The 22,500-nt window shown below is 38.8% G+C and overlaps 1 protein-coding gene across 1 annotated transcript in view; it reads left to right on the forward strand.

Annotated features, from left to right (window-relative positions):
- Positions 1-22,500, forward strand: part of LOC132123332 (cGMP-dependent 3',5'-cyclic phosphodiesterase-like) — a 95,597-nt gene that overhangs the window by 59,677 nt on the left and 13,420 nt on the right. The window contains exons 4-14 of the mRNA XM_059533884.1: positions 1,744-1,853; positions 4,045-4,100; positions 4,940-4,999; positions 13,803-13,950; positions 14,405-14,457; positions 16,350-16,424; positions 17,044-17,085; positions 17,261-17,329; positions 17,404-17,534; positions 20,033-20,144; positions 20,366-20,405. Coding sequence (XP_059389867.1) covers positions 1,744-1,853; positions 4,045-4,100; positions 4,940-4,999; positions 13,803-13,950; positions 14,405-14,457; positions 16,350-16,424; positions 17,044-17,085; positions 17,261-17,329; positions 17,404-17,534; positions 20,033-20,144; positions 20,366-20,405 — 896 coding nt within the window. The remainder of the gene's footprint in view (positions 1-1,743; positions 1,854-4,044; positions 4,101-4,939; positions 5,000-13,802; positions 13,951-14,404; positions 14,458-16,349; positions 16,425-17,043; positions 17,086-17,260; positions 17,330-17,403; positions 17,535-20,032; positions 20,145-20,365; positions 20,406-22,500) is intronic.

Raw genomic sequence — 22,500 nt, forward strand, 5'->3', positions numbered from 1 at the left:
ATTTGTGATACTTTTAGCTTTAGTTAATCTAATGTTTTTATTTTATTGTATTATTTATTTATTTGTAATTGTTTAATATTTAATTTTTTATAAACAATAATAACCCTGGTAGTATGTTACAACAGTTTTTCATCTAATATTTATATTTTATTAATTTTATTTCTATTTTTAATTATCAGAAATATTTGGAATAGTTCATTTCCATTTCATCTAATATTTATATTTTATTTTATTTTTTGATTGGACTTTAGTTACCGGTTTTTAAACTGTGTTTTGAACAAAGAACCGTGGCGTTTGTGTGTGTTTGTTTAGTCTTTTAGGAGTCCTGTCCTCCTGTCTCTGTGTTTGAGGGCCGTCACGTTTGATGTGTAATCGGAGAGCCTTGATTGTAAGATTAGATGTTACACACCTCTATAAGACTTCAAACAGAGAGAAGAAAAGCCAACAGCAGCAGCATCTCTCTCTCTTTAAACGAAAAAGCTTTTAAAAGCATCCTGCAGTGTTTGGTCAGCCTGTAATCAGACTCCTGGACCTTCAGCTTCTCGACACAAACTTCAGGTTGCGGCCAGAGACGAGACACACACACACACACACACACACACACACACACACACACACAAACACACACACACACACAGACACACAGACAGGGTGCAAATTAGTTTTCTCCAGCTGAATGGCTCTGGCTGTAAAGCAGCAGTGCATGATGGGATACCGCCAGCGTTTCTTAGTAAAGCCATTTAAAATGGAAGAGATTAAACTTTTCCTCTTTTACTGATTCTTCCTGGCTGGTGTTCTTTAATCCCTGCAGAGATCGTAACAACAGAGTCAAAAAACTAAAGCGTTTTAGGTCGCTTTAGTTCATTTAATTCATCTGATTCATATGATCTATAATGTTCACAAAAGTCTCTACATGCTATTTAATTAATTACACTTTTGTAGCAAAATACAGTTTAATTCAAATGTTTTCAGTTCAGTAGTATTACTAGGTTTTTATATTCATTTTTGTTATTATAATTGTGATTGTTTATACTGATTTGCACTTTAATTATTTTTCATTTATTGTACAAATTTTAAACTGCTTTGACAATATACATACACATATAAATTAAAAATAAAATATAAACTGAATAAATATACATAAATGTATGTTATGAAATGTTATTTTTAATTTAACCTCTTAAGATAAATTGCTTGTAGTGTTACTTGTAAGGTTGTTTGGAAAAAAATTAATGCCAAATAAATAAACATAAATGTATGATTTTTATTCACTTTTCAATATGGTTGCATACAGTAAATAACTACATTAGTTAACTTGAACTATCAATGAAACTTATTCATTTTAGTTGTGTTAAAAACATAAACTAATACTTTATTAAAATATTAACTTGTATCTGTGAATATTTTAACTTTAACTAACTTTAAAAAAAAATAAAATAAATACTGTTATAAAAAAATTGCTTATTGTTTTTTAATGCATTTACGAATGTTTAGTAATTGTAATGTTTTTTTAAAGTGTTACCAATAATAATATTAATAATAATAATTTTCTTTTCATATACTTACAAATAAATGAAAAATAAATATAGGTCTAATTTATAAATTTAAAACGCTGTATTGCATTTCAGGTGTGTAAATGTCTTTGAGGCAGTAAAGAGATTGTGGCTGGTTCATTTATTAAGATGCTGCTGCGCGGCTCTGAAGCTGATGTTTACTCACGGTTTGTTGATGTGTGTGTTTCAGAGACGCGGTGAAGCAGCAGAAGAGACTGCAGTGCTCCGGCCTGCCATCAGCAGAACTACACCAGAACCAAACCAGCTCACTGACCGCACCGCTGCCGGCCCACAAACAAGGTGTGTGTGTGTGTGTGTCTGTGTGTGTCTGTGTGTGTGTCTGTGTGTGTGTGTGAGTGTGAGTGTGTGTATGTTCATATATGTGTGTGTGTGTGTGTGTCTGTGTGTGTCTGTGTGTGTGTGTGTGTCTGTGTGTGTCTGTGTGTGTGTGTCTGTGTGTGTGTGTGAGTGTGAGTGTGTGTATGTTCATATATGTGTGTGTGTGTGTGTGTCTGTGTGTGTCTGTGTGTGTGTGTGTGAGTGTGTGTGTGAGTGTGAGTGTGTGTATGTTCATATATGTGTGTGTGTGTGTGTGTGTGTCTGTGTGTGTGTGTGTCTGTGTGTGTCTGTGTGTGTGTGTCTGTGTGTGTGTGTGAGTGTGAGTGTGTGTATGTTCATATGTGTGTGTGTGTGTGTGTGTGTCTGTGTGTGTCTGTGTGTGTCTGTGTGTGTGTGTGAGTGTGAGTGTGTGTATGTTCATATATGTGTGTGTGTGTGTGTGTCTGTGTGTGTCTGTGTGTGTGTGTGAGTGTGTGTGAGTGTGAGTGTGTGTATGTTCATATATGTGTGTGTGTGTGTGTGTCTGTGTGTGTGTGTGTGTCTGTGTGTGTCTGTGGGTGTGTGTGAGTGTGTGTATGTTCATATATGTGTGTGTGTGTGTGTGTCTGTGTGTCTGTGTGTGTGTGTGTGTGAGTGTGTGTATGTCTGTGTGTGTGTGTGAGTGTGTGTATGTTCATATATGTGTGTGTGTGTGTGTGTGTCTGTGTGTGTCTGTGTGTGTGTCTGTGTGTGTCTGTGTGTGTGTGTGTGTATGTGTGAGTGTGTGTATGTTCATATATGTGTGTGTGTGTGTGTGTGTGTCTGTGTGTGTCTGTGTGTGTGTGTCTGTGTGTGTGTGTGTGTATGTTCATATATATGTGTGTGTGTGTGTGTGTGTGTGTGTGTGTCTGTGTGTGTGTCTGTGTGTGTCTGTGTGTGTGTGTGTGTGTGTGTGTGAGTGTGTGTATGTTCATATATGTGTGTGTGTGTGTGTGTGTCTGTGTATGTCTGTGTGTGTGTCTGTGTGTCTGTGTGTGTGTGTGTGTGTGTGTGAGAGTGTGTGTATGTTCATATATGTGTGTGTGTGTGTGTGTCTGTGTGTGTGTGTGTGTCTGTGTGTGTGTCTGTGTGTGTCTGTGTGTGTGTGTGTGTGTGTGTGAGTGTGTGTATGTTCATATATGTGTGTGTGTGTGTGTGTGTGTGTGTGTCTGTGTGTGTGTCTGTGTGTGTCTGTGTGTGTGTGTGAGTGTGTATGTTCATATATGTGTGTGTGTGTGTCTGTGTGTGTCTGTGTGTGTCTGTGTGTGTCTGTGTGTGTGTGTCTGTGTGTGTGTGTGTGTGTGTGAGAGTGTGTGTATGTTCATATGTGTGTGTGTGTGTGTGTCTGTGTGTGTGTGTGTGTGTGTGTGTGAGTGTGTGTATGTTCATATATGTGTGTGTGTGTGTGTGTGTCTGTGTGTGTGTGTGTGTGTGTGTCTGTGTGTGTGTCTGTGTGTGTCTGTGTGTGTGTGTGAGTGTGTGTATGTTCATATATGTGTGTGTGTGTGTGTGTGTGTGTGTGTGTGTGTCTGTGTGTGTGTGTGTCTGTGTGTGTCTGTGTGTGTGTGTGAGTGTGTGTATGTTCATATATGTGTGTGTGTGTGTCTGTGTGTGTGTCTGTGTGTGTCTATGTGTGTGTGTGAGTGTGTGTATGTTCATATATATGTGTGTGTGTGTGTGTGTGTTTGTAAATCTCAGGCCTTACAAGATCTAGAAGACTGTATTTCTCCAGTTAAACAGTAAAGAAGATGTTTAGTCAAAAAAAACTTGCTCCTTGGTGATTCATGCAATGCAAGTCAATGGGTACCCGCACTTTGAGAGCCAAAATAATCACATACAGGCAACACGAAATGTCTCTGGATTACAGGTAATAATCCTTCACAGACTGATTGTTTGGCTTCAGAAGATCTCAATATAGCATCACGGGCCACGGGGATTCATTTTATGATGCCTTTATGTGCTTTTTTGGCTCTCAAAGTGCCGGTACCCATTGACTTGCATTGCATGAATCACCAAGGAGAACGTTTTTTTCATCTTCTTTACTGTTCAACTGGAGAAAAAATCCCTTGAATACTTTGCCATATTTGGCTGAACTATGGCTTTAGGCTGCAGTGATTTGTGCCTGTGTCTTCAGTGCTCATCATTCCTCTGTCGGACCATGATGAAGCGAAGGTGATCTCGCTGATTCTGGTGAGTTCTGCTGTAATTCAGGATCTCTCTCTCTCTCTCTCTCTCTCTCTCTCCTCACCTGTCTCTCATCTGAACCAGTGATTCAGTGAATGTTGAGCGATTCCTCTGAAATCCGTTATAGCTCGTTATTTTTAACGAGCTGCCTAATGTTGCGGTTTTACAGGAGGCATTAGTCCAGTTAAAGTGTTTATTTCTAATTAGGTAATAAAACTGTATGGTAATAACTGTATGGTAAACGGTTATAAAACAGGGGATACACTTTATTGCAGCGGCCGTGGCTGGGCATAAAAGAATCGATTGTGACGGATCGGATCCAGGACGTGTTGAGAGAGTCTGGAGAGTCTAAATACTAGATAGATGATGGCAGAATAATGACAAATCGTTTTTTTTTTGTTTATTTTATTTTTCAGGATTCACAGATGAACAGAAAGTTCAGAAGAACAACATTTATTTGAAACAGAAATCTACTGTAACATTATAAATGTCTTTACTGTCACTTTTGAATTTAATGCATCACTGATAAATAAAAGTATTAACTCCTTGCATGTATAGACAGCAGCTCTCTAGTTTGTATTTTGACTTCATTTCAGTGTTTTAGTATCCGCTCTATTAGATCAGTATCCGCGTCTCGTGGGAAATGTGTGTGAGTGTGTCTCTGGGACTCTATCAGACAGACATGGGGTCAAAGGTCACAGTTTGACTCCTAAAGCAAATGGAACATTTTCCCAGAGAGAGAGAGAGAGAGCGAGAGCTGGCAGAAATAATGCAGGTCGTTTGCTGAAGGATGTAATGAATTATGTGATTTATTTGACTTGTGGTGTCTGTCGCTCTCTCAACAGCTCTGCTGTAAACCACTGACAGAACAAGATGAACAAAACCTCACCATCCTGGAGAAACATGTAAGACACACACACACACACACACACACACACACACACACACACACACAGAGAAACACATAAGGGTGTCTTGGTTTTTATATTGTTCATCCACCTAAGATTAAAATTTGCTCTGTCTACCTTACAGAATCATACCCATTAGTTACTGCAGCAAAATTATTTTTTTTATTCATTAATTCATAAAAGAAAAAATTGTCCCAAAAATTAGCTATTTCACTTACAGAAATGTACCAGAGTACCACAGCTATCTTTACTTATGTAAAATTATCATAATTATGTTTTTTAATGTTAATTTTTATTATTGTTTTTATTTTTCTCAAATAGTAGATTAGCTATCTCCTGTCATTTTTTTTTGTATTATTATTTAAAAGACATTTTGAATAAGATTTTGTCCCTTCCTTACAGTGATTTTTTTCTACTGTAAAATTAGCATTTTGTTTATTTTTTATTTTCTTTACTTTGTTATTTGTATTTATTTGCTAACTTGTATTATTACTGTTATTAATTTATTTAAAACTAACCAGGTCTGCGTTTCTCAAAAATCATAAGCCTAAGAAGATCGTATGACCTGTAGAAATGTATTGGCTAGATTAAGTACATATATTTGTGCTACTATCACCCTTAATTTATACACTTTATATATTAATAATATCTAAACTTACATATTTATGCTTGAAAATAACCATCAAGCATCACTCAATCACTTCAGAAACACTTGGAAGAACTCATAGCGCCTTAGGTTCAACAAACACATGGACGTCAAAAACACTGAATCAACATAGTTTTATAGATTTGAGTTATTGATTGAGTTCCTCACGTCCTGCAAAAGACATTGCACAATGAGATGAGATATAACTAAATATAGAAAGCAATTTACACTGGAGTCCCCCCTTATGTTTTTTTACTCCCTTATTTGTATGGTGTCCTTAATCTGCTGAAAATTGCATTTTTGTTTCACTCGACCTTCTCCAGAAAAACATGAATTTCATCTTTTTGAAAGGTTTTTAAAGGTTTTTAGAGAGTGCTCTTAAGAGCTAAGATCCATCATTATTGGGAAACCAGAGCAGAGATGAAACCAAGAATTAAGGAAATAAATGTTCATCCCCTCCTCCATCCCTCAGGTTTTATTAGAGGTGATAAGGGTCCAAAAGCTTTCATCATACCACCGTCATCATCATCAGAACACACACACACACACACACACACACACACACACACACACACACACACACACACACACACACTCCACCCAGCTTTGATTCTGTTGATTAGAGAAGCAATTTAACATCAGAGGCTTTAAAAGCATCTCACGACGAGAGCAAAAACAACAGAGCAAACATAAGCGGACACAGTAGATTTCAGTATATTTTAATTAATTAATTAATTATTATTTGTTCCCTTTAATGACATTAGCTCTCTAGATCTTAAAATCTGAAATATTAACTCGTCAATTCGTTCGTTCATTCATTTATACCAAAGCAAACTCTCCTTTAGCGTTTGTGTGTATATATATGTACGAGTGGCTCATGTTCAATAGACGTTCATTGTGTTTCTAATGTAATATTCTGTTGTGCTGTATTGTATAATGTTAATGCATGATCCTGTCCTCTGATTGGTCAATCTAGTTGCATTAAAACACAATATATGTTGTGAATATAGTCACTGTCTAACACTCTTTAGTTGTGCTTATATACACTCTCGTGTCGGATCATTTAACTGTGCTGCAGTGTCCTTGTGTTAATTAAACATCTGATGTGTTTCTGTGAGCCGGAGAAACAGAAGCAGAGAAATGAAAGCCTGTCGTCCTCCATTAGCTGCGTTTGCCCTTGTAGTGTTCACTTAAGAGTGTGTGTGCTGATAAGAAAACATCACGAACATGACAGAGAGTAAAAATAAAACAGATCTGAATGGGTAGTGATTCTGAAGGCCATTTAGAACCGGTCAAGAGTTATTTGGCTTTATATGAAAATAGATGTGATGAAAGGGATCGAGATTCCACTTCTGTCTTTACAGATCAGAGGACTGAGATATGAAGAGCAAATGTAGTTCAGTTTGTGCTATAAGGTGAAGGTTAAAGTCAATACGAGTTTAAAATAAAGTAAAAAAAATTGTATATTATATATATGGTTATTATATAATAATGCATTAATGCATTGCAATTACAATAACTAAATAAATAAATAAAATGTAATATTAATGTCAGTTTTTTTTTTAGATGAATCATTGGGTTCGTAATTATTTTAAAAATATATTTGTAAATATTTGTAAAAATATTAACGCGATAATAATGCATTAATGCAATGCAATTACAAAAAAATAAATTAATTAATAAAAAAATCACAGTTAAGTTCTATTTGACCCCACCCCGTGTTCAAGTCAGGGTTGCCAGATCTGCGGTTTCTTTCACTACTTTTAACGTTATTTGTAGCGCGCCTCCCATTTGTTACTTCTCAAAAAACAAATAAATACAATTTCTCTGCTCTCAAATAAAGTCAGTTTTATCGCCAAATTTAAACAGTACATGCCGTTTTGGTGCTCTTTAATGTGGTGTGATAGATCCCTGTAGCACTTCTCTTCTCGTCTCTTCCACTTTAATACAAGTTATAACACAAAATAAACATGAATTAACTTAAGAAGTTGATGTTTGAAAATACTTTTGTCAGGTTAGTACACGGAGGCAGAGGTAAGTGGATTCAACACAGTCTTTATTTTAAAGGGAATAGTGCGAGGGAAGGAAGTGCACACTCGGTGCAAGGTTTTCTGGAGTTCGTGTCCGTGAAAGCCAGGTAAGTATGCCAGGTGAGTATGCTTAAATATCGGGACGTCAAAGCCACACAATACGAGATTCCGATCCTTGTCTCTTCTCTTGCAGCGGGAGTTCAATAGTCGAAGGATCACTCAGGCACTCAGGAGATATCAAGGCACGTCGGGAGTTCAGATCATGGAATATGCCTGGGGTGTTCTGGAGACAGGAGAACAAATACACACAGGTTACTTTCTCAAATGTGAGTATACTTTACGGCTGGAGTCTTCGTGAAGACGAGGTGAGTCGGAGAAAAGTTCACGAGGTCGATCCCTGTTGGAGGCTTGAGAATGCATTGGGGTTTCCGGAGGTGTTTTATAGTGCAGGGGTAATGGAGATCAGGTGCTGGTGATCAGTATTCGGGAGAGAGTGAGCGCTGGTGATTGGTTGGAACCAGGTCTGCCCGATCCCTGACATTTCCCCCCCTTACAGGGTCCGCGCCAGCGGGCCTCAATCTCCGGCGTCGTGGGGGTCTGCCTCGAGGCTGTGGAGCGGGTTTCTCAGGATGCTGGGCATGAAACTCCGTAAGTAGACTTGGATCAAGGATGTCTTGGCGAGGCACCCAACACCTCTCTTCTGGTCCGTAATCTTCCCAGTCTATTAGATATTCTAACCGCCCTCCACGACGCCGGGAGTCTAGGATTTCCTTAACCATGTAGATAGGCTCCGCGTCGATGGGTGTAATGGGGGTTCGTCATCAGGGACAGGGTCTGCAGAGGGAACAGAAACAGGTAAGTGATAGGGTTTTAACAAGGAGACGTAAAATGTAGGGTGGATGCGGTACTGTGCAGGAAGCTGGAGTCGATAGGTGACCGATGTATTTTGGGCTTAGTTTTTTACAGGGCTGTCGTAGTCTGATGTCTCGGGTGGAGAGCCATACTAGTTGGCCGGGCTGATATACAGGGTTCTCTTTCCGGTGGGTGTCTGCAAAACGTTGTTGGCGATTGACCGCTTGTTGCAGGTGACGATGGGCTTGGTTCCACACTCTCTCGCTGTCGCGGAACCAGTCGTTAACGGCCAGCATGTTGGAGGGTTCTCCCAACCAAGGGAACAGAGGATGTTGGTAACCAAAGGGTACACTGGAATGGGGTGAGATTGGTTGATGTTTGTCGAAGGGAGTTTTTTGCATATTCGGCCCAGACTATATACCTGCTCCATAGATTCTGGTTTCTGTGGCAGAAGGTTCTTAGAAAACGGCTGATGTCCTGGATTTTCCTCTTAGTTTGCCCGTTCGCTTGTGGATGGTATCCGGATGTTAGGCTGACGGTGACATTGAGCATGGCAAGGAAAAACTTCCAGACCCTTGAGATAAATTGAGGTCCCCTGTCAGAAAGAATGTCCTCAGGAATACCAAAGTTACGGAATACATGGTTGAATAATAATTTGGCAGTTTCAAAAGCTGTGGGGAGACCTTTTAATGGGATGAGCTTGCAAACCTTGGAGAATCTATCTATGGCTACCAAGATACAGGTGTTACCTTCAGAAGCTGGGAGGTCTGTAACAAAATCCACTCCGAGATGGGACCAAGGGCGTTGAGGAATGGGTAAGGGTAGGAGCTTTCCAGTAGGTAGTTGTCGAGGTACCTTGGTTATCGCGCAGAGTGTGCACCCGTTGATGAATTCCGGGATGTCCTCCCGCATCCGTGGCCACCAGTACTTCCCCTGAAGAGCTGAGAGAGTTTTATTGAATCCTGGGTGACCGGTTCCGACAGAGGCATCAACTTCGACGATGAACTTTTTCTCTGGGAGCTTTTGTGAAGGCAGTTTTTAATGCTTGGAAGGCCTGTTCTGCTTCCGGGGTCCAATGGAGTGTCTTGGGTTTACCTTTAAGGAGAGAAGTTAGTGGAGAGGTGATGATGCTGTAGCGGTCTATGAATCATCTGTAGAAGTTTGCGAAGCCTAGGAATCTCTGGAGTTCTTTGACAGACTTGGGTGTAGGCCAGGAAGTGGTGGCTTTGGTTTTCTGGTCATCCATCTTAACCCCTCTTGAGCTGATCTGATAACCAATGAATTCTATGGAGGTCTGGTGAAAGAGACATTTTTCCGCCTTCACAAACAGGGAGAATTTTCTTAGCTGCTGGAGTACCTGGACTACGTGCTGCTGGTGTTCATCTTCATTTCGGGAGTAGATGAGTATGTCGTTGATGTATACGAGGGCGAATTGGTTTAGGAACTTCCGGAGGACCTTGTCCATAAAACTCTGAAGAACAGAAGGGGCATTTACAAGACCATAGGGCATCACTAGATATTCGTAGTAACCGGCTGGTGTAATGAAAGCGGTCTTCCATTCATCTCCCTCTCAGATCCTGAACAGATTATACGCACATCTTAGGTCTAACTTGGTGAAGATGCGAGCATCTCGAAGTTGTTCTAGGGAGGATGGAATTAACGGTAGGGGATAACTAAACTTCACAGTGATCTTATTTAATGCCCGATAATCAATGCAGGGTTGTAAACCACCATCCTTCTTTGGGACAAAGAAAAAGCTTGCTGCAGCTGGTGAGGTAGATGGTCTAATATATCCCCGTTACAAGGTTTCTTCAACATACTCACGCATTGCAGCTTGTTCTGGAAGGGACAGAGAGTATCTCCTACCCTTAGGAATGGGTTCTCCAGGTACGAGGTCTATAGCGCAATCCCAGGATCGATGTGGGGGTAACTTGGCTGCTGCGACTGGATTAAACACATCGGAAATGGATGAATAGCATGGAGGAACACGAATGGACAGATTTTCTCTTGGACTCTCAATAGAAGTAGAATTAATGATCATAGAATCTGGTTTTTCATTGGTGTGAGATACGCAGTGTGTTTCATGACAGTTACAGCCCCAACTAGTAATCTCTCCTGTAGCCCAGTTTAATGAGGGTTGGTGTTGGATCAGCCAAGGACTCCCTAGGATGATGTCTGCCTGGCTTTTCTCAAGAACGAAGAGAGTGAAAGACTCGTGGTGATTATTCTGTACACTGAGTGTGATGGGTGCAATTTGGGAGGTCACATACCCTTTGTTTATCATTTCGCCTGTCACTGCGTAGATGGAGTATGGTTTCTGGGTTCTGGTTGTTCGGAGGTCATGGGTTTTCGCAAACTTTCCTGAGATGAAGTTACCTGCGGATCCGGAGTCCACGATGGTCGTGGCTGAAATGACGACATCTCTAATTCTTAAGGTGACACTGATGGTTAATGGGGATGATACAGAGGGTTTGGGAAGGACGGAACTCACCAGTAAACGTGGGGGACGAGATGGGCACGTGCGTATGAAATTATTTTCCTTCCCACAATAGAGACAAAGTTTGTTTTCTCGTCGACAAATCCGTTCAGTGGGAGTCAGTCTCTTGATTTCAACTTGCATTCTCTCTGGAGGTGTTTCCGGGGGTTTCTCAGGTGTGAGCTGCTGGTAAAAAGGAACTGGGGCAGGTGTGTCGTGATAACATGATTGGGATCTAAGATGCACTCGTTGGGCTTGTTGCATGAATTTTTCTAACCCCATACTGTCGTCGTATATGGCAAGTTGTAACCGCAGTGTAGGATTTAACCCTTTTCGGTACACCGTCAGTAGGGCCTTCTCGTTCCACCCACTCGCCGCGGCCAGTGTTCTGAATTCGAGTGAATTTTCTGACACAGATTATTTCCCTTGACGTGAATGTAGTAATCGTTTACTTACTGAGGAATCACCCACTGGACGGCCAAACACCTCTTTAAAATGATTAATAAAACTCTGGAATGATGAAGTGACTGCGGTTTCTTGGAACCAGAGTGCTTCTGCCCATCTCAGCGCAGCCACGGATAATTGCTGAATCACAAAAGATATTTTTGAACGATCCGTGGGATATTGATGTGCATGTTGTTCTAGCGCAAAAGAGCATTGTAATAAGAACCCGTTGCAGTCCTCCTCCCTGCCTGAGAAGGGCGCTGGTCGAGTGATCGTGTTCGCGATGTACTCCAGTGTTGAAGCGGGGTTTACGGAAGTGCCGTCCTCGGGTGGTGTTGAATCCATCGGTGTTGGTCAAGCCTTCTCTCAGGTTAGTACACAGAGGCAGAGGTAAGTGGATTCAACACAGTCTTTATTTTAAAGGGAATAGTGCGAGGGAAGGAGGTGCACACTCGGTGCAGGGTTTTCTGGAGTTTGTGTCCGTGAAAGCCAGGTGAGTATGCTTATATATCGGGACATCAAAGCCACACAATACAAGATTCCGATCCTTGTCTCTTCTCTTGCAGCGGGAGCTCAATAGTCGAAGGATCACTCAGGCACTCAGGAGATATCAAGGCACGTCGGGGAGTTCGGGTCATGGAATATGCCTGGGGTGTTCTGGAGACAGGAGAACAAATACACACAGGTTACTTTCTCAAATGTGAGTATACTTTATGGCTGGAGTCTTCGTGAAGACGAGGTGAGTCGTAGACAAGTTCACGAGGTCGATCCCTGTTGGAGGCTTAAGAATGCATTGGGGTTTCTGGAGGTGTTTTATAGTGCAGGGGTAATGGAGATCAGGTGCTGGTGATCAGTATTCGGGAGAGAGTGAGCGCTGGTGATTGGTTGGAACCAGGTCTGCCCGATCCCTGACAACTTGCAGAAATGTATCACGTCTCATGTAATCGCTCAATCAGCCTTTCAACCGAAAGAAAGAGGTCAATGAAACAATGTCACGATTACCTCAGCAAAGTCTTCCAGTGTTTACAGTTCATTCGTTAGCTGTAAAAACACCAGGGGGAGCTTATTTACTGTGAACTATATTAGTATGTTTGAAAAAAATCTGTACGGTGGCCGAAAGAGATCGAAGTGCTGAAAAAGAAACAACACATAATAAAACTTCTTCAGTTTGACAACACATTTACTGCAAATTCTCACAACACAACCAAACACAGTTGGCACATGTAGAATGTAGAATCTGTTAGTTGTGGTCTGTATACTTGCTCATTTCTGTATTTGCAGAACGTTTCTGTATTTGGTTGTGCTGCTTTAATGCAGTGTGTTTGTTGTCAAATTGATGAAGATGTTTTCTTAATTTGCAGGTGTTTTTTTTTTCAATTTTCATGTGGGGTTTTATTTTTCATTTGAAGCACATTGAGCTCCCTCAGCTTCCGAAAAATCTCATGAAGAAAAGTTTTTATGAAAAAAAAAGCAGCCTCACCTCGGCCAGATCTTGAATTTTCGGCTGGTTCTGATGTCTGTATAGTGGTTAAACATGAGATGTTGTTGTTTATTAAATATTATTATTAAATAAAAAATATTTTATATAAATAATAGTGTTTAATAATCATATTTTGTAATGGGAAACTGCGTGTTCATGGTGGTGATTTTAGTGACATTATTCCTTAATTAGATGCAACAAGACTGTTTTTCTGATCGAGTCAGCTTTAAAAACTTTTATATTGAAAGAGACTGAAATGCTGTTATGAACAAGGATTTTATTTTTACTTTCAAAAAACAGCTTGTAAGACACAGTTAACAAATGCACTGAGCAGCGCTGTCATCAGAAATCACGTTTAACAGATGAAAGATAATACGACAAAGATATCGCTTTCCCCAGTGGACATTAAAACTAATGTTTTATTGTGAATATGAGATTGATCACATATTAGGATCACACTCTCAGTCCATCTTTCTCTGATAATACTCTATATGATACAGCGATACAATAAGCTTTAAATGAAGCAACTCAGCGTTACTTTGTTACTAGTTCTAAAGTAACATTGTCTGATTATTAACGAAGCTAGTAAACTGGCAAACTCAGATTTGAATCAGTGGCGGAAGAAAGTAGTTTCACTGGTCCTGTGGTTGTTTCTTATTTATTTACACACTTGTGCAGTTGAACTTTTGTATAAACACAATATCAAATTCAAAGTCGCGTGAGATATTTATGAAAGTAGATCTTTTAATGGTACTTTCTGGATAAGCATTAATACCTGTGAATGTCAGAATGCAAGTAATACTACATAATACTTTACACTGTGTGTGTGTGTGCGTGTGTGTGTGTGTGTGTTTGTGTGTCTGTCCCAACAGCTCACTGTGGCCTGTAAGCGAGTCAGAGACATTCAGAGATGCTCCAAACATCCACACGCTCAATCCCACAATGCACCAGCGAATCCAAAACCCCAGCCACAGCCAGAGGACTACAGAGAGCTCGACCGCAAGATCCTACGGCTGTGTGGTGAGAAACAAGCAACACACCCCTGTGGTGCTGCAGGATTAGAGAGCTGTGGAATAAAAGAGTTTGATATTCTGTGTGACATCATTTAAATTTCAGAACAAGAGTCATTGACTAACTTTATAGCTGCAGTGCTTCCCAGCTTTGAATCATATCCTTCTATTACCCATGGCACAAAAACGGTCTGCTCCCATTATGTTGTTTTTACGGGGATATGAAGTACTTTTTATCCATTTACTGCTAAATTTCTCGACTACGCCATTACCATGCGTTGGATCAAAATTAAATATTTTAAGGATTAGTTCCTTAGCAGACTGAAACTATGAGCATGCAATGCCACAGTTATGTCATCAGTTTCCGAAAAGGCGATTAAAGCTTTTTGTAGCAACACCCTAGCATCCAGTTTTGAGTTTTGGGCAATCAAACTGTTCAGTGTTGCAATGTGTGTGATTGACAGGTGAGCTGTACGATCTGGACGCCGCCTCCCTTCAGCTGAAAGTCATCAATTATGTAAGTATAGACTCATAACACACAGAGAATCCTGGAGTCTTCAGCAGATCTGTTTTCCTCGTTTATTGCATCGAGAGTCCTGTGTGTTTGTGAACGAGGAAGGTCGGCTGGCTTTTATTTACAGCTGAGATTGTGATAAGCGTGTTATTGAGACGCCTGCAGCTCCTCATGAAGGTCACTGATCTACAGTCCCTCCAGACTCTTATTCAATTACAACTATGCAACGAAACAAGTTAGCTCACAAAACAATTAACCTCGCGCACAAGTCAAACACACGCACACATAATCTTCTCTTCGGTGTCATTTGACTTTGTGTTGGGAATGAAATCCGTTCCCAAACCTGCATAGACAGCATGTGAAGACAGCACGGTTTAAAATATTGATGATTATCTCAGCTAACAAAGAAACATTCTCCATACGTCTTAAAGTTACAAACAAATGTTCTTACAGTAATGTTAAAGGAACAGTTGTCTCAAAAAATTTTAACACAAAAATCATTTTATTTTATCAATTGGACGTTCATCTAATGTTTGTTTTAAATGTTACTAAATGTTCAGGGAACATTCAAAAGGAATGTTAGCAAAATGTTACAATTAGATGTTTCCTTAATGTTCGTATTGCCAAGAAATGGCAAAACTTTTTTTATTTTTAGATTAATGGGAACGTTAGCAAAATTTTCTTATAACCCATTTTTTATTTTATTTATTGCCTGTTTTTGTTATGACCGATGACAAACACTGGAGCCATGTCCCCTTTTTGCATTATAGCATTATTTGATTTTACTGCCTTTGTTGTCATGCATAAAGGATTTATTTGATTTGTTCATTCATAAACACACAAGACTGCGCTCTCAGCTCACAATGTTTCAGTTCGACTGACGGTTTTTAAATGTTGCTACTTTTTTTCAGAATGTTCAAATGTAGCGTTTCCATGGTGTTTGCCAAATGTTACAATGGAATGTTCCCTTAACATTCACTCATGACCTAGAAAAAACATTTAAAAACGTCACATTTAAAACATTTGGAAGTAACCTTTTCATAACGTAATTTTGAATCTTAGCCAAACATTCTCAGAGCATATTTTTGCTAGCTGTAATGGTGCTTTCCGTGGCATTTAGGGAAAAAGCTATCATTATCTTGGTATAAAGACAACAGAAGTCAATGGAAAATCACTGGAAGGCTCAAATCCAAATGCAGTCAGATCAGCGGATGAGTTTGTCGTGTCTTTTGGAGCAGGATGGCTGATTTATGTTCACTTACGGGTCATAATGTTTATTGCTGCCCGCTGTTACGGAAATTAAAGAGTGTGTGTTGTACAGGTCAGCGCCTGAAGGATCATTTGTATAATTAGCTTGTCTGTATTTATTCAGATTGTTTCAACTCAATTGTCGAGATGAAAGGACACACACACACACACACACACACTTGAGTCGTAACCCCTTTCTGTGTTATTGCTAAACATAATTTCATCTCCAGCATGCAATAATCCCTGAAATGATATGATTACATTACGCCATTCAATCTGAATTAAAGGAAAACATTTTATGAGTTGCTGGTTTGAAAAATGAATGTTGTCCGTCGCCTTTCCAGATAAATGACTCCAGAAGGTAGAGGCTGAAGAGCCGTCTCCGTTTATGTCTGATTGAACATCTTTCTGTCAGATCTGTTTTGTTTGCTGGTGTTCACGTGTCGTTTAGTCTTTCTGTGATCCACAACATCCGGATGGACAGAAAATCAAATGATTTAAAGCAGAGGGAAGAATTGAATACAAGTGACCATCGTTTTACAATTAATAAAATCATTACAAAATCATGGAAAATTTCATTTGAATAGACAATATATATTTCTAGTTATTGTGATCTTTGCATCATCTGTTGTTTGTTTCTCTTTCAGCTGCAGACAGAGACTCAGTCGCAGTGCTGCTGTTTACTGCTGGTCTCTGAAGACAACCACCAGCTCTTCTGTCAGGTGACACTCATCAATATAGATTCATACTGCTTCTGAATAAAGTCTCTTCTGTTCACCGAGGCTGTGTTCACTTGATCAAAAATACTGAGAAAATTTTAGAATATTATTAGAACGTAAAGCAGCTGTTTTCTGTGTGAATCTGTGTTAAAGTGTAATTTATTTCTGTGATGCTCCGCTGTATTTTCAGCATCATTCCTCCAGTCTTCAGTGTCACATGATCTTCAGAAATCATGAAAATATGATGATTTACTGCTCGAGGAACATTTCTGATTATTATAAATGCTTGTGCTTAAAGACTTTTATTCCTAAGTGATGCATTAAAATGATCAAAAGTGACAGAAGACATTTATAATGTAACAGTAGATTTTAGTTTCTAATAAATGCAGTTTTTTTTACTTTCTGTTCCTCTGTGAATCCTGAAAAATAAAATGCATCACAGTTTCCACAAATAATTTGTGCAGCACAACTGTGTTCAACATTGCTAATAATCAGAAATGTTTCTTGAGCAGTAAATCATCATATTTTCATGATTTCTGAAGATCATGTGACACTGAAGACTGGAGGAATGATGCTGAAACACACACACACATTCTCTCACAGAGTTTTTTTTCTTCTGCAGGTTGTCGGAGATAAAGTTCTGGAAGAGGAAATCAGTTTTCCAGTAAGTTTGTCTTTCCTCTTGTTATTTGTGTGTGTTTCTGTAACTCAAACAGCAACTCCAAGCTCACGGGTCTGAATCAAATGAAACATATGCCATGAGTGTAATGCAATGTTGTGTGTGTGTGTGTGAAATATTTTTTTTCAGCAGCAAGTAACATCTTTCTCTCTCTCTACAGCTTATGTTCGGTCGGTTCGGGCAGGTGGTGGAGACAAAGACATCCATTACACTACAGGACGTCAGCCAGGTCAGTTCACACACACACACACACACATGTTGACGCTCCTGTATGACAGATAACGTGTGTGTGTGTGTCTGCAGGAGGAGCGCGGGTTACTGAGCAGTTTGTTGGGGTTCGAGCCGAATTCGATGCTCTGTGTTCCTGTCATCAGTCAAGCCACTGGACAGGTGGTGGCGCTAGCGTGTACCTTCAACAAACTGGGCGGACAGAGGTGTGTGATGACATTAAAAAAACTGAAATATTATTGGAATTTAAATCATCTGTTTTCTGTGTGAATCTGTGTTAAAGTGTAATTTATTTCTGTGATGCTCCGCTGTATTTTCAGCATCATTCCTCCAGTCTTCAGTGTCACATGATCTTCAGAAATCAGAATAATATGATGATTTACTGCTCAAGAAACATTTCTGATTATTATCAGTGTTGAACACAGTTGTGCTGCTCAATATTTCTGTGGAAACTGTGATGCATTTTATTTTTCTGGATTCACAGATGAATATAAAGTTCAGAAGAACAGCTTTTATTTGAAATCAAAATATTTACTGGTACTTTAAAGGAATAATTCATCCTAAAATGAACATCAGCTGTAAATGTGTTCACCCTCAGGTCATCTGAGATCAGGATGAGTTAGTTTCTTCTTCAGGTTTGTAGAAATGTAGCATTGCATCAGTGTCTCATCAATGGATGCTCTGCAGTGAATGGGTGCCGTCAGAATGAGAGTCTGATAAAAACATCACAATAATCCACAGCACTCCAGTCCATCAGTGAACATCTGGAGAAGACAAAAGATGAAACTAATCCAGCATTAACATGATTTTAACTCAAACACAGTCTATAATCCATAATAACACTTCCTCCAGTGAAAAAGTGCATCTACTGTTGTTGTTTAGAGCTGTTTAAACGCTGCTTGATCTGTGCAGATTTCTCTCCTGATTCAGACCAGAACACTTTTTCACTGGAGGAAGTGTTATTATGGATTATAGACTCATATTTAATTTAAAAACATCAAACCAAGCTTTTGTGTCATGGTTTCCACTTCTTCCAGAAACACTGAAATCCTAATGATTCTGTCTCCGGACTGGAGCTGTGTATAAACCGACTGCTGGATGAATCTGAAACTCATGGTTTAACGAAGACCAAGATGAAAGCACAAATCAGATGCGATCGTACTGTTTCCAGACGTCTGCACTGAAGCGTGACGTCTCGCATAGAGATAAAGGAAATGAAATTCTACACGGCCAGATCTGAACTTCGGATATTCGATATTGAGTTTCATCTCGTTCTTTTCATATTCCACATAAAAACGCTGTGGTGTTTGTGCAGCTGTGATATTATTCAATAATCATAACTCTTGAGTTTATGTTTGATGGATGGTTTTCTGTAGATGAGTCGTATCTGTAAATTAAAAGTAGATTATGTGTTCAGTGTTCATATACAGTATATATATACAATACAGACCAAAAGTTTGGAAACATTACTATTTTTAATGTTTTTGAAAGAAGTTTCTTCTGCTCATCAAGCCTGCATTTATTTGATCAAAAATACAGAAAAAACAGTAATATTGTGATATATTATTACAATTTAAAATAATTGTTTTTAAATGTATTATACTTTAAATTATCATTTATTTCTGTGATGCAAAGCTGAATTTTCAGCATCATTCCTCCAGCCTTCAGTGTCACATGTGACATCCGGTCTATCACATGATTCTTTAGAAATCATACTAATATGATGATTCATGATCAAAGCTGGAAACAGTTCTGCTGATTAATATTTTTTCATGTGATACTTTTTTAGGATACTTTGATCAATAAAAAGTAAAAAAAAAGAAGCTATGTTTTTAAAATATAAATATTTTGTAATAACAATATACACTACTGGTCAGTAATTTGGGGTCAGTAATTTTTTTTTCTTTCTTTTTTTAAAATAAAATCAATACTTTTATTCAGCAAGGATGTGTTAAATTGATAAAAAGTGATCTTTTTTTTTAAATAAATGCAGTTCTTTTTAACCTTTTATTGATCAAATATATTAGACAGCAGAACTGTTTCCAACACTCATCATAAATCAGAATATTAGAATGATTTCTAAATGATCATGTGATAGACTGATGTTACATGTGACACTGAAGGCTGGAGGAATGATGCTGAAAATTCAGCTTTGCATCACAGGAATAAATTATTTTTTTAAAGTATATTCAAATATAAAACTATTATTTTAAGTTGTAATAATATTTCACAATATTACTGTTTTTTCTGTATTTTTTATCAAATAAATGCAGGCTTGACGAGCAGAAGAAACTTCTTTCAAAAACATTAAAAATAGTAATGTTTCCAAACTTTTGGTTTGTACTGTGTGTGTGTGTGTGTGTATATATATATATATATATATATATATATATATATATATATATATATATATATATATATATATATATATATATATATATATATATATATATATATATATATATATACTTGCACTATACACATTTAAAACAAAAATGACAAAAATACAAAATTTAGTAACACAATTATTAAAACTAAAAATCTAAAAATAAAAACAAATTTTAAATATTAACTAAAATTCAGTCATGCTAAAATAACAGTGATCTCTTATCAAATAAATGTAAAAGACTGCAGCTCATATAATCTAGTTTGGCCTCTTGAGGTGATGCTGCTTTAGTCTGTGTGTGTTGATGTGTGTTTTCAGGTACATGGAGGCGGATGAGCATGTGATCCAGCACTGTTTCTGTTACACGTCGACGGTTCTCACCAGCACACTGGCCTTCCAGAAGGAGCAGAAACTCAAGTTTGAGTGTCAGGTGAGAGGAAGAGAAGAGATGTTTCTGCTTCTGTGCCTCTAAAGCAGACATCGGATGCCTGTTTTGCACAAGTACAATAATACACTTTAATACAAGTGAATACACTTTGCGTTTAGATCGTTAAAATAGGGCCCATAGACTTATTTTAGGGATATTTATGCAATGTTTATTTCTGTTTTATTTTTAATATATTGACTCTTATCTGTCTTGTTGTTCTTCAGGCTCTGCTGCAAGTGGCTAAAAACCTCTTCACACACCTCGGTGAGTCAGGAATAATCTGAATGTCAGCATGAATCAACACTGACTGATCTGATTTTTCAGTTATTCATCAGTGACCCGATTATCAAGAAATAATTCATAATCTCTCTTCTATATTTAATCACCTTTATTTATATAGCGCTTTAAACAAAATACATTGCGTCAAAGCAACTGAACAACATTCATTAGGAAAACAGTGCCAATAATGCAAAAATGATAGTTAAAGGCAGTTCATCATTGAATTCAGTGATGTCATCTCTGTTCAGTTAAATAGTGTCTGTGCATTTATTTGCAATTAAGTCAACGATATCGCTGTAGATGAAGTGTCCCCAACTAAGCAAGCCAGAGGCGACAGCGGCAAGGAACCGAAACTCCATCGGTGACAGAATGGAGAAAAAACCTTGGGAGAAACCAGGCTCAGTTGGGGGGCCAGTTCTCCTCTGACCAGACGAAACCAGTAGTTCAATTCCAGGCTGCAGCAAAGTCAGATTGTGCAGAAGAATCATCTGTTTCCTGTGGTCTTGTCCTGGTGCTCCTCTGAGACAAGGTCTTTACAGGGGATCTGTATCTGGGGCTCTAGTTGTCCTGGTCTCCGCTGTCTTTCAGGGATGTAGAGGTCCTTTCTAGGTGCTGATCCACCATCTGGTCTGGATACGTACTGGATCCGGGTGACTGCAGTGACCCTATGATCTGGACACAGACTGGATCTGGTGGCCACGGTGACCTCGGAATAAGAGAGAAACAGACAAATATTAGCGTAGATGCCATTCTTCTAATGATGTAGCAAGTACATAGGTTGTTATGGGAAGTGTTTCCGGTTCCGGTTTACCTAATTAATGCAGCCTAAAAATCCTTTAACGGATTTGGATAATAAAAGCATATTAGTATGTTATGTGTATGCCAGGTTAAAGAGATGGGTCTTTAATCTAGATTTAAACTGCAAGAGTGTGTCTGCCTCCCGAACAATGTTAGGTAGGTTATTCCAGAGTTTGGGCGCCAAATAGGAAAAGGATCTGCCGCCTGCAGTTGATTTTGATATTCTAGGTATTATCAAATTGCCTGAGTTTTGAGAACGTAGCAGACGTAGAGGATTATAATGTAAAAGGAGCTCATTCAAATACTGAGGTGCTAAACCATTCAAGGCTTTATAAGTAATAAGCAATATTTTAAAATCTATGCGATGTTTGATAGGGAGCCAGTGCAGTGTTGACAGGACCGGGCTAATATGGTCATACTTCCTGGTTCTAGTAAGAACTCTTGCTGCTGCATTTTGGACTAGCTGTAGTTTGTTTTCTAAGCGTGCAGAACAACCACCCAATAAAGCATTACAATAATCTAACCTTGAGGTCAAAAATGCATGGATTAACATTTCTGCATTTGACATTGAGAGCATAGGCCGTAATTTAGATATATTTTTGAGATGGAAAAATGCAGTTTTACAAATGCAAGAAACATGGCTTTCTAAGGAAAGATTGCGATCAAATAGCACACCTAGGTTCCTAACTGATGACGAAGAATTGACAGAGCAACCATCAAGTCTTAGACAGTGTTCTAGGTTATTACAAGCAGAGTTTTTAGGTCCTATAATTAACACCTCTGTTTTTTTCAGAATTTAGCAGTAAGAAATTACTCGTCATCCAGTTTTTTATATCGACTATGCAATCCATTAGTTTTTCAAATTGGTGTGTTTCACCGGGCTGCGAGGAAATATAGAGCTGAGTATCATCAGCATAACAGTAAAAGCTAACACCATGTTTCCTGATGATATCTCCCAAGGGTAACATATAAAGCGTGAAGAGTAGCGGCCCTAGTACTGAGCCTTGAGGTACTCCATACTGCACTTGTGATCGATAGGATACATCTTCATTCACTGCTACGAACTGATGGCGGTCATATAAGTACGATTTAAACCATGCTAATGCACTTCCATTAATGCCAACAAAGTGTTCAAGTCTATGCAAAAGAATGTTGTGGTCAATTGTGTCAAACGCAGCACTAAGATCCAATAAAACTAATAGAGAGATACACCCACGATCAGATGATAAGAGCAGATCATTTTTAACTCTAAGAAGAGCAGTCTCAGTACTATGATACGGTC

Source organism: Carassius carassius, chromosome 41 (genome assembly GCF_963082965.1).
Source record: "Carassius carassius chromosome 41, fCarCar2.1, whole genome shotgun sequence".
NCBI classification, from domain to species: Eukaryota; Metazoa; Chordata; class Actinopteri; order Cypriniformes; family Cyprinidae; genus Carassius; species Carassius carassius.